The sequence below is a fragment of the Aotus nancymaae genome, unplaced genomic scaffold (genome assembly GCF_030222135.1).
Source record: "Aotus nancymaae isolate 86718 unplaced genomic scaffold, 86718_ANA_hifiasm-v0.15.2.pri h1tg000016l, whole genome shotgun sequence".
In the NCBI taxonomy this organism is placed as follows: domain Eukaryota; kingdom Metazoa; phylum Chordata; class Mammalia; order Primates; family Aotidae; genus Aotus; species Aotus nancymaae.
This window is the reverse complement of record NW_026988428.1, coordinates 60,954,575-60,967,033: the sequence shown is the minus strand read 5'-3', so window position 1 is coordinate 60,967,033 and position 12,459 is coordinate 60,954,575. Positions and strand designations below refer to the sequence as shown.

At 37.0% G+C, this 12,459-nt stretch overlaps 1 protein-coding gene across 2 annotated transcripts in view; it reads left to right on the top strand.

Moving 5' to 3' along the window:
- TMTC1 (transmembrane O-mannosyltransferase targeting cadherins 1) overlaps positions 1–12,459 on the top strand; it is a 267,680-nt gene that overhangs the window by 115,031 nt on the left and 140,190 nt on the right. For both annotated transcript variants that reach the window (XM_064377400.1, XM_012474263.3), the window contains exons 6-7: positions 5,034–5,115; positions 5,923–6,026. In XM_064377400.1, the coding sequence (XP_064233470.1) occupies positions 5,034–5,115; positions 5,923–6,026 (186 nt within the window). The remainder of the gene's footprint in view (positions 1–5,033; positions 5,116–5,922; positions 6,027–12,459) is intronic.

Sequence of the window (12,459 nt, the reverse complement as noted above, 5' to 3'; positions counted from 1 at the left end):
TTTGTGGTATATCTACCACGAGAGGATAAGTAAAACACAGAAAATAAATAGGTGTTGACAGGAGGCAGGGTAGATGTTTATAATTTAATTTGGCTCAGTAAGCATTTATTGATCATCTTGCTATATGTGTTAAAAATATTCAAATGACACTTGTTAAACCACTGTAAGGAAAACTTTATTTAAGGTGAGAGTGAGTCTATTGTAATTGATATAGGGACCTCTGTGACGGAAATTTACAGTAGTAGAGAGAGTTTGGGCTCAACTCCGAATATAGCATGGACAATTGGGAGTTTATAGACAATGAGCAGGGTGTGGTGGGTTGGGGCGGTGTCAGTGGATGGAAAATTACTAAGAGAAAACACCATGAATAAGGAGGAATTCTGGCTAAATAGACCTAATAGGATTCTTTCTGAAGATAGGCCAGGGTGATGAGACATCACCCGGGGGATGGTGGAGGATGAAGAACCTGATGAGCTATTGACAGTAATCAAATATTGAGGGTAGGGGGTTCTGACTAAACTGATTTAGCGGGATTCTTGCTAAAACTGGATTTTACAAGAAAGTGCACAGGTAGGCCAGGGAGAAGGTTCAGGAACCTGACTAGATTTTGGTCAAACAAAGAATCTTTGTCATATGTATCAATTATTAATTGACATAATTCTATATTAAAAAAAGGTCATTGATTTATAATAAGCATTTATTTAGCACTCAAGATTATGGGTTGGTGGATGATTTTGATTGGCTGGTTGTTGTGATCTTTGGTAAGATCTCTCAATAGGAGTTGAGGACCAAGTGACTATGGAAGGTAAACTTGAACTCTGTTTGAACATGATGCTTTGGAATGGTAGATGGGAGTAGTCAGAAAATTTTGGTATGTGGGAGCATAGATTAAAGAATTTACTATAGCTAACCTTAATCTTCTGCTTTACTTGGCAAAATTCAGAAGTTTTTAAAATAGAGTTTTATAATGCCAATCACCTTGATGCCAATAACCTCAATTAATGTTAAACTGTTTTTTCATATGCAACTGCAAATTATGAAAGACCTATTCAAAGTGGAGAGTCAACTAATATTTGACTCTTCATGAATCCTTTGAGATTCCTTTTTTTTTTGAAATTGGGTAGGTTTCTTCGTTTTTCCTTGGTTATTTTTGCTGTCACCATTTGGTGAGAACATCTAAGGATCACAATATCTTAGACCTGAAATGGACCCTGTGACCATTTGTTCCAACATTCATTAATAAAGGAAGGAAGTGAAGCTCATGTAGATTTATTTTAAATCATGTGACAAGTTAGATGGGAACAGAGGAATAGAACCCTGGACCCTTAGTTCTCATTCTGTTGGTTTCACCAGTGGTCTGGTTTTGTTGTTGACATGTTGTCTGGTTTTGTTGACATGTTTTCTGGCTTTGCAAGGAAAAGAATGGAGAACTTGGTTGGAATTGGAAAAAATTAGTAATAGCATTTACATAATAAATTGTATTTTGAAGACAATTTTAGGTACTTTATCTTATAGTTGAAATGAATAGCTGAGAGAATCTGATGTCATATTCAAGTATTATTTCCAGTTTTGAGGGCTCCTCCTTTAGAAAAAATAAATTGTAGTGTTCTTCCTCATGAAATTGTTATAAGTGGTGAACAAGTTACTGCACTTAGTGTCTGGCAGGTATTAGTTTTTATTGTTGCTGTTAGTATTGTTATTGAGTGTTGTTATTTGTTTCTACTTTATAGATTATGTGTATTGGACTGTGTGGAAAGTTTCACTGTACATTTTTGGTTTGGGTGGGGGAAGCAGAAAAGATGCAGAGAATTTAGCCCTTAGAGTGCTCCCTGTCTGAGCTTAGGGATCTCAGCCTCTGACCTAGTATTTACCAAAAAAGAGGGTCATGTTATTTTGGCTTACTTTCTCATTTACTGTTGGTCAACAACTAGAAATAGAAATCCTGAAGAGATCATCTTTTTTTTCATCCACTGCTCTCTTTACCAATTTAGGCTTTCAGTACTTTGGGATGTTACATTTTAACAGTAGATTATTTGGTGTCTTCAGCTTCTTGAGGAAATGGAATTTCTCCAAGAATTTCTAAACCAGGGGACACTTTACAAATATAACTCAGTGAAATAGCCATCATAGCAAGCTTTCAGCGAAACAAAATATGGAGAATTCACCTAAGTTTAACATTGAAAAAATATTCTAAACTTTGTGGTTTGTTGTTCTATAGAAAGAAAACCACTGCTATTTTTTCCAGTATGTTAAAATAAACAAGCAACAGAGGCAACTTGAGAAAGGAAGTTTCCAGAAGCAGATCACCCCAGAAAGTGCCTTTTTATTCAGAAGTATGGCATCTCCAGCCCTCCCCAGCACCGTTTTCATTTTCACTCAACCATTCTCTTTGCCTTTCTGCTGCCATTGATACATCCTGAAAAGGAACAACAGAAATAACAAGGGTTGGTCGTGGTTGAGTTGGCCTGAAAATAGCAGACTAGAGGCAGAGCTGAGAGAAGGACGCTTAGCAGGGCTTTCTTTACCTTTTAGGACCACAGATCCCGTGGACACTGAAGATCAAAGTCAAGGACTTTCCCTAAGAAAAATACACGCAAAATCTTGTGTATAGTTTCAGGAAGCAGTGGACTCCCTAAAGCCCATTTTGGGACAGTACCTATGCCCGTGGGTTGTGAGAGCTGACAGTATCTCTGGCTTTCTTCCCTGTCAAGCTCTCTGTTGGCAGCTAAGGAAGATGAAAGGGATTTAAATGCAGTGCTTGAGGATGGATCCAGTCCAGAGCTTGCTAAAAGCCAACTCTTTTGTGTTTTTTGGACTCCTCATTTTCTCCACTCATTAAATACTTGAATGGCCAGATCTAAGCATATATCACTTCCACAGCTCTTTATAGACCAGGCAGAGAAAAATGGAGGTGAGAAGGAAACGTGAGACTCTCACCTCGTCACAGTGCCATTTGTTGTAAAACAGAGGAGCCACGTGTGTTTTGCAAGCAATCCTCAAGGTGGATAGACATTTCTTTGTAAGATTCTAACCCACTCTGGTTTTACAAAAGGATTTCTCACCTTACAGAACATTCCCTTTGTGTAAAGATAACTCAAGCAGATTTTAATGCAAAGTTTGTTGGGGAAAACCCCTTTGAGGAAAAATTGGATTTAAAAAAGAGAAAAAGACAATGAAAGTGGATAAAGGAGGAAAGATGAGGTGGGAAATGCTTGCTGGTTGATGTGATTTGTTTTGACTTTTGTTTTTCCCCTCCACTCTCTATTTTCAGTGTAGAATTTTGCATGTGGGTGAAAATGACTTAGGACTTATTTTATGTTTTCATTTGGGGCTTGTTAATAGCCTCTTTTGATTCCCTTTCATCATCTATTTTAAAAGCCAGCCAACCACATGTCTTATACGTAAATACCCAGAGCTCCCACTTCACATGAGTGAGGAAGCTACAGCAGGGCAGGATCTACACCAGTTCCTGCCCCTCTGGAAGCTGACGTTCTTGTATCCTAGTTTGGTTCCAAGAACCACAGGCAGGTGAGAAAATTATTCACTGCATCTGGGTGAGCTCTAATCCCAACACAGATACTTATAACTTTGTTACCTTACAAAAATTACCTAACTGGCCGGGCACAGTGGCTTGTCCCTGTAATCTCAGCACTTTGGGAGGCTGAGGTGAGCGGATCACCTGAGGTCAGGCGTTCAAGACCAGACTGGCCAACATGATGAAACCCCATCTGTACTAAAAATACAAAAATTAGCTGGGCATGGTGGTGGGTGCCTATAATCCCAGCTACTTGGGAGGCTGAGGCATGAGAATTGGTTGAATCTGGGAGGTGGAAGTTGCAGTGAGCCAAGATCACACCACTATACTCCAGCCTGGGTAACAAGAATGAAACTTTGTCTTCAATTCTCGCCTCTGATAAAGTGGACTTTAAAGCAACAAAGATCAAAAGAGGCAAAGAAGGACATTACATAATGGTAAAAGGATCAATATAACAAGAAGAGCTAACGATTCTATAGATCAACGAGATAGAAAATTAACAAGGACATCCAGGACTTGAACTCAGACCCGGAACAAGTAAACTTAATAAACATTTATAGAACTCTCCACTTCAAATACACAAAACATACATTACCACCTCACACCTATTAGAAAAGTAACTACATAATTGGAAGTAAATCACTCCTCAGTAATCGCATAGCATTTCATAGGTTTAAATTAAATATTGGTTGGCTGTTTGTTTGTTATCTTCTTCCCTTATTCCTTCCTGACTACATCATCAAGTATAATTATCATTATAAAAGAGGTTTTTAATAACCATTACTAAATTGCGTTCTAGCCTGGGCAAGAAAGCAATACTCCCATTCTCTCTCTCTCTTTCTTTTCCTTTTTCCTCCTCCCCATTCTCTCTCTCTTTCTCTTCCTTTTTCCACCTCCCCATTCTCTCTCTCTTTCTCTTTTTTCTTCCTCCTTTAAAAAAAAAAAAAAAAAGAAACTTTGTCTCCAAAAAAAAAAAAAATTAACATCCCACAACCTTGGCATCTTCTATTTTTAGAGGTATTTTATGAGTGGAAGACATTGTAGCCTTCAAATTATATTAAGTAGGTAAATAAACTCTTATTTTGTTTAAGATTATCCCTATGACCAGTGTAACCATATCGTTTTCAAAATGACTGGGTTATTTGGGATTTGACGGGATAGTAATTTTTTTATAACTAATGGAGCTAAGTCCTGTTCTAGATATTCTCATTTATTCCTCCCAACTTTCCTATGAAGTAGATACTATTATTGTCTCTTTTTTATAAGTGAGTAAAATAGATGTACAAAGAGATTCAGAAACCTGCCTGAGGTCTCCGGGGCTCTTAGCAGCAGCAGAACTGGGAAGGGAAACCCAGGTGTTCTGGCTCCAGAGACCCTGCTCTCAGCATTGTTCTCTGCAGCCTTCTTTAGAGCTGCAGTGTCTTCGCCTTGAAAGGAGAACATTGTGTCTGGTAGACACTTACACTTATCTAAGACTTCTTTTTCTTTCCCATTTTAGGTATCTGACAGCAAGCAGCAACAGAAATTTTCTGCTTACCATGAGACCATTTTTAAAAAGGGCCATTTTGGTCCTAAGTTATGTAAGTATATATATATACTTTTGAAATATGTGATAAGGAATGTTTTCACTCTATCTCAGCTCGGAGATGTAATTGAGGTTATTTAATAGAATTGGCAATAGACTCTAACATCATGATCTTGGGATCAAACAGTTGGCATGCCTTAATGTTACAAAGTGTCAAAAGGTATATATGAAAGCATTCCAGGTGTATGTGGATTTGATGACATGGACAATGTAAATTGTAGTATTCTATGAGTCCCTTTCAAGATGCTGAGACTGTTTTCTCAAGAGGAGGCAGTGAAAACCTGGCTGTATCAGTTGTCTATTGCTGCATCACAAACCACCCCAAGCTTTAGTAGCTTAAATATAACAACCCTATATTTGTCCTACCTGCTTTAGTTTGGGCAGCATTCAGCTTTTCAGTTCTTCTGACCATCCTGATTTGGGGTTGAGGTTACTCCATCAGGTTTATTCAGCTATCATCTGAGCCAGGTCATTTCCATTCTCCTCTATGTGATATCTCATCCCAGAGAGCCTCTCCCTGTGGCTTCTTATTCCAGAGGTGTAGTCAAGACTTCCTTGCAATATGGCAGGTGGTTTCTAAAAAAATAACTAAAATTTGCTGGTCCTCTTAAAAATTAGGTCCAGAACTGATATAACGTGCCTTCTACATGTTCTGTTGGTCAATACAAGCCACCCACAAGACTAATTCAGATTTAAGGGAAGAGGTGATTGACTTCATTCCTGGTTAGAGGAACAGAATGGACATGATAAAAAGGTGGAGATTATTGGTGGCAATCTCACTGAATCTTCTTATTTTCTGAAGGTGCTTGTCATTTTGTACTTCCGTCTGTGGATAATGGGAGGATCTATGCCCCTTTTTTCAGAGCAGGATAATCCAGCTTCATTTTCGCCTTACATTCTTACAAGGTTAGTATAAATAATTTTAAAAAATTTTACTTGATATTTTTAGATAATTTTGAATAATCTTAAATTATAGGCTGACTTTGCATATTGAGGAAAGACTGATTGTGGTGTATCCTCCTTGTGAGGAGGAAAGAAACTCTATACATTTGGAATTCTTTTCAATAGATGAAGCTATTTGGGCAGTATTATTGCTATTGTTTCCTTTGATGTGTATTTGTTTATTCAACACATATTTTACTGGAAAATGTCTTAGTTTATTTTCTGTTGCTATAAAGAAATACCTGAGGCTAAGTAATTTATAAAGAAAAGCGTTTATTTGGCCCACTATTCTGATGGCTGGAAAGTTAAGATTAGACATCTGGTAAGGGCTCAGACTGCTTCCATTCATGGCGAAAGATGATGGTGAGCTGACTACATGCAGAGATCACATAGAGAGAGAGGAAGCAAGACAGAGTGAGAGGTGCCGGGTTCTTTTTTAACACTGGCTCTGGTGGGAACTAATAGAGCAAGAACTCTCTCACCTCTGGAGGACATTAACCTATTCATAAGGGTTTTGCCCACCTCACCCAAACACCTTCCACTAGGCCCTCAATGCTGCCACACTGGAAATTACATTTCAATATAAGATTTGATGGGGATAAATAAACCATATCCAAGCTATAGCAGCCACTTACCAATAATAACAATCTATTGAGTGATCCTTATGGCGAATGTTACAGAATAAGTGTAGAGAAGTGTACAGAGGTTGACTGGACATCATAACCATTTGTAAAATTAAAGTAAATGGGGTGGTTGGAAGTGGCAAATAGAAACGAACAACAGTTTTTGCTGAGATACAGCTAATTATGCCATTTGTCCTTAAGAGTTCTGAGGGTTTGGGGTCAAGAAGTGATGCTGATCAACAGCTCTGATTCACTGAATAGGATTTTAAGTCCTTAACTATTTGCTGTGATGCATAGCTGAGGCTTCCAGATATAATTATATTTGACAGTTTTAATAACTTCCTTTAGAATATATTGTTGCTATAATGTTTTAAGAATTAAGATGCCTTTCTTTCAGCTGGAACCACCATCTTCTAATAATTTGCCATAATGAGGAACACAAAGGGAAAGGAGAAAGGCATCTGATACATGTTCTCTAGGCCTTTTAGAAAACATGGAGTTATTCCTTTAGCCATATACATGCAGATCTATAAGAAAGGTGATACTGTAGACATCAAGGGAATGGGTCCTGTTTAAAAAGGAAAGGCCTGCAAATGTTTCCATGGCAAAACTCGAAGAGTCTATAATGTTACCCAGCCTGCTATTGGCATTGTTATAAACAAACAAGTTCAGGGCAAGATTCTTGCCAGGAGAATTAATGTGCGTATTAAGCACTCTTAGAACCAAGATAGCTTCCTGAAATGCGTGAAAGAAAATGATCAGAAGAAGAAGGAAGCCAGAGAAGCACACTTTGTGAATGAGTGGAATGGAGCCTGGCCTGCTGTAACCTATTTCCTATGAAGTCATGGCATAATAGATGTAAAAGATAATAAATAAAAGACCAGTAGACTGTAAACAAAAATATAAAAAATTAAGATGCACTCTTCTGAAATGTTCACAGTTTTACATACCTTTAATGTTATCTAATATCATTTTCATGGTAGCAACCTTCACTTTTTTTATGTATTTGCAGAAACATGATAAATCTTAAATCTTGATCTATGGGTCATTTACATGTTTTAGTTTACTCATATCGCTTAGGGACAACAGATTGGTAGATTTCGGATTTTTTTGTTGTTTATTTTTTTGAGATGGAGTCTTGCTCTGTTGCTCAGGCTAGAGTGCAGTGGCATGATCTCGGCTCACTGCAAACTCCACCTCCCTGGTTCAAGCAGTCCTCCTGCCTCAGCCTCCCAAGTAGCTGGGATGACAGGAACATGCCACCACACCCAGCTAATTTTTGTATTTTTAGCAGAGAGGGGTTGTCACCATGTTGGCCAGGCTGGTCTCGAACTTCTGACCTCAGGTGATCCACTTACCTCGGTCTCCCAAAGTGCTGGGAATACAAGTGCGAACCACTGCTCCTGGCCTAGATTTTGTTTTTCTGCCTGACAGTGATCTTTGCTTTATATCATTAATTAACTTCTATGTTGGAATTAATAAATTTCTACTACTTTCTTTGCCTTGTATGCTTTTTTTTATTATTTCTAGTATTTTCTTCTCTTTCTTTATTATATTTATTTTTCATTTAAAAAGGATATCTTACAATTTGATTATCACATTTTTGTAATAAAACTATGTCATGATTGTTTTCATTACTTCCAACGTGTTTGTATTAAATGAATCTTGAATATGCTCTCAGAAATAATGTGATATACAACTTCTGGTGTTGGCTTACTTCTTCTCAGCAGTGTAGAACCTTTAGAAATTGTTGTTTATATCTTATGTTTAAAAATTCTTGTTTAATATGTTCTTTAATTAAGTTTGACTTCTCTAACCCAGCTTTCTGTTAATGTTGCAATCTACTCACCATTTTTAGATATCTCTCCCCGGCCTTCAAAATCTCCAGAGCTTCTTGTGCAGATATTTTTATCTGTGCTAGCTCACTAATGTATTGTCTTGTGTTCTGTAGCTCCTTAAATAACTACCTTTGTCTTTAAGAGAAAAACCAACTTTGCCATATAGTCTTGCATAATGGCTCCATTTCCTTTAGCTTTGGGTTGGTTTCATTCCAAGACTTCTTATCTCCTGAATTTGAGCATTCATTCTTATCTTTGACTTAGACATAGCCTGTTCCTTGAGCTTACCAGTCTCCAAACGCCAAGATGTACAGTTAAAAAGAGACAGAGGGAGGAGAACAAGAATATGCTACTGTCAACTCATCAACCAATTATTTTATTCCTATCTCATGTCGTAAGTAAACAAGTGCGTGCCCCAAGGTCCTTGGTGTTAGGAAAAGTTGCCTTTGATATCTGACTCTCTGCTCTCCTAGCTGTAACATCTTAGGGACTAGGGGCATTAGCTAGTGGGGGTTTTTATCCCTGCAGGCAGGAAAAAAGAATTATTTGGTGTGAAACTCATGGCAAAATTAGTACCTTGAGCCAGCCATTTGCTAGATTCTGCCTTTCACTTCCAAGGTGTACATATACTTTTCAAAGGGATCTGCTACGTATTTTGTCCAGGACTTTCTGTCTGTAAATCAGTCCACCCAAGTGACTATAACTCAGGCAGTTCAATTAATAAAAAGTGATGGAATAGAATATTCTAATACCCATATCCTTATATTCTTCCTTTTCTTTCTTTTGAAAAACATCTTTCTATTCTTCTGTTTCAAATATAAAATATTAGCCTGGCCAAGATGGTGAAAACCCGTCTCCAATAAAAATATAAAAATTAGCCAGACATGGTGGTGGGTGCCTGTAATCCCAACTACTTGGGAGGCTGAGGCAGGAGAATTGCTTGTACCGGGGAGGTGGAGGTTGCAGTGAGCTGAGATCACGCCACTGCACTCCAGCCTGGACAACAGAGCAAGACGCTGTCTCAAACAACAACAACAACAACAACAACAAAAATCAAATATAAAATATGTAGATACCTAGATAAATTTCACTGACATTTGTCTTGAATGGCTTTTCTCATTCCTCTGAGATGGCCACATTAGAATTGACTCTTTAGAGCATCTAGAAAATGGTCTCTAATTCCTTTCCCAAGTAAAGTTTCTACTCAGCTTGCATAGTTCTTTGACATCTCATAGGCTGGTGATACTTGAAGTGGACTATCTTGGTTTGTTTCCTAGTTCGACTGGTTTTTCTTCCTAGTTCGATTGGTTTTTCTTTCCTTCTTAGCAGCTGTGCAGTTTAGCTGTGATTTGGCTGGCTCTGCAGTCTGTTGTGAGTAACTATGGGCTTGTCAGGTGGTTATGGCAGTCTGGCTCCCTGATGCTTCACCTCTTTTACTGAATTTAAGAACTTTGCACATCTTTCAGTAGCATTTTTGCTTCTATCTTCCAAGTATTGTTTCTTCTTTTAAAGTAGATATAATAAGTTATTATCAGGTGAGAGTTTTCAGTTTAGCTTCTTTTTCCATTTAGTAGCTATTATGGTTATTAATTACATGTAATTTTTAAAAATACTAATAACTTTTAAGAGTAGCTTGATCAAGCTTTCTTTTTCTCAAATGATTTCTTAGGATTTTGCTTGTGAGATTCTCTCTTTTACATTATCTATTTCCATGTGTTTAACTCAGAATACCCTGTCATTTTCTGCTTAATTAAACTGAGCTACAAAATCATTATGGTATGCTTATGAAAAACCTTTGTTAAGCAAAATTTCTAAGACCTGAGAACAAAACAGAAATGGTTGTGTGATAGTCACAGTACTGTAGATCATTATGTGACAAACTGAGAGGAATGAAACATTCGTTGTCTTATTATTTGCTGCTTACTATATTTTACAACTTTGTCATCTTGGAATTTAATGTACAGAAGGCTGATAGTTGTGATTTCTTTCCTGTCTAGTGGAAAAAATAAAACTTAAAATGTTAGTTGTATTGCCTTGCAGCACATTGGAAAAAAAAATTGTTACTGATTTGCCAATCTCATTCCCCTTTATTGTTGCATGAAGACTGCAAAAATCCCAATTTTTAAAATTCAACTTGTATGTGTGTATACATTTGTAATAGAACAGCAGCCACTGATCTACCTTCTGTCTCTGTAGATTTACCTACTCTGAACATGTATATAAAAATGGAATCATATAATAGGTGGTATTTTCTGACTAGATTCTTTCATTTAACAAGTTATCAAGGTTCATCCATGTTGTAGCATATGTCAATACTTAATTCCTTTTTATTCTCCAGTAGCATTTCATTATATGGCTATACCATACATCTCATTTTTTTTCCATAAAAATGGACATTTGGGTTGTTTCTTTGGCTATCAGGAATAATGGTGCTATGAACATTCATGCTTAAGTTTTTGTGTAGATATATGTTTTCATTTCTCTTGAGTGGAAGAGAAATTCCACTCCAATTCACCTAGGAGTGGAATTGATGGATTATAAATGTTAACTTTATGCTTCACTTTTTGAGGAACTGCCAGAATGTTTACCAAAGCAACTGCACCATTTTACATTCCTACCAGCAGTATGTGAGGGTTCCAGATGTTCCAGATTCTGTATATGTTCACCATTTGTCTTTTTGATAATGTGTTTTGTTATAGCCATGTCAATGGGTAGGGAATGGTATGACATTGTGGTTTTGATTTATTGATATTTTTCTGATGGCTCATACTGTTGAGCGTCTCTTCATGTACATACTGACCCTATTGCTGCCTTCTTTGGAGAAATGTTTATTGAGCTCCTTTGTTCACTTTTTAATTGGGTTGTTTGGCTTTTTATTTCCAAGTTGTAATATTTTTCTTAATATATTCTAGATACAAATATCTTATCAGATTTATAATTCATAAACACTTTTTCTACCTTTCTGTATGTTGTCATTTCACTTTCTTGATGATGTCCTTTGAAGCACAAAAGTTTTTAATTTTGATGAAATCCAATTAATTTTTGTTGTGTCTAAGATATATATCTTCTATATCTCAGAAGGCTTTGCCTAACTCAAATTCTTTTCTGAACTATCTTGGTCAAGTATGTTTCCCATGTTTATGAGTTATAGAAACCTTTAGTTTTTGCTGTGTATATGTAGGAAGATTATGTTTTTAATATTTAAAAAAGTATACCTTGAATCAGTTGACGTTAACAGCAATTTGGAAGCCATTGAGAATTTGACTTTTTATTTTTGACCATTGGGTGTGTCAAGATGTAAGGTGGATTCATTACAGAGTCAGATCATCATTATTCCAGTGATGGAATTGGAGATAATCATTATTCAGGATGCACTGGTGACAATGCCCTTAATCTTTTACCTTTCCGTTTAAATCCAGAAATTTGATGTATTAGCTGTCAGTCAGTTCTTTGTAACTGACCAATAACTTTTCCAACCTGTAATTAATTCAGATTATATGGATCCATTTAGTGGCATGAGACAGAATTTTAAATGCTTCTACTTTCCACTTGAGAAGAACAATATAAGTAGAAACTAAAGAACAAAGGAGACATTGTGTCTTGATCACACAACTTCCATTTGATAAGCAAGTTCCCCAGGGCCCAATTGTCCATTTAGTTGTCCCTGACACATAACCTGTCAGTTGTGATTAGTGATGACTGCTTCCTTTCTTTCATTCCTCTCATCCAAGCAGTCCCCTTGTCCTGTGACTGCTCTTCTTAATCGCTGGAATTCATGCAGTCATCTCCAGCTGCACCGCCACCATCTTTCTGAAAGCACTCATGGTCTCTGGCCCATGTTCCTGAAATAGCTTCCTAATTTGTCTCTGTTCTCATAGTTTATTCTCCTCAGGTCCTCCATGTCATTTTCAAATGATATTTCCAGCTGGCTTAATA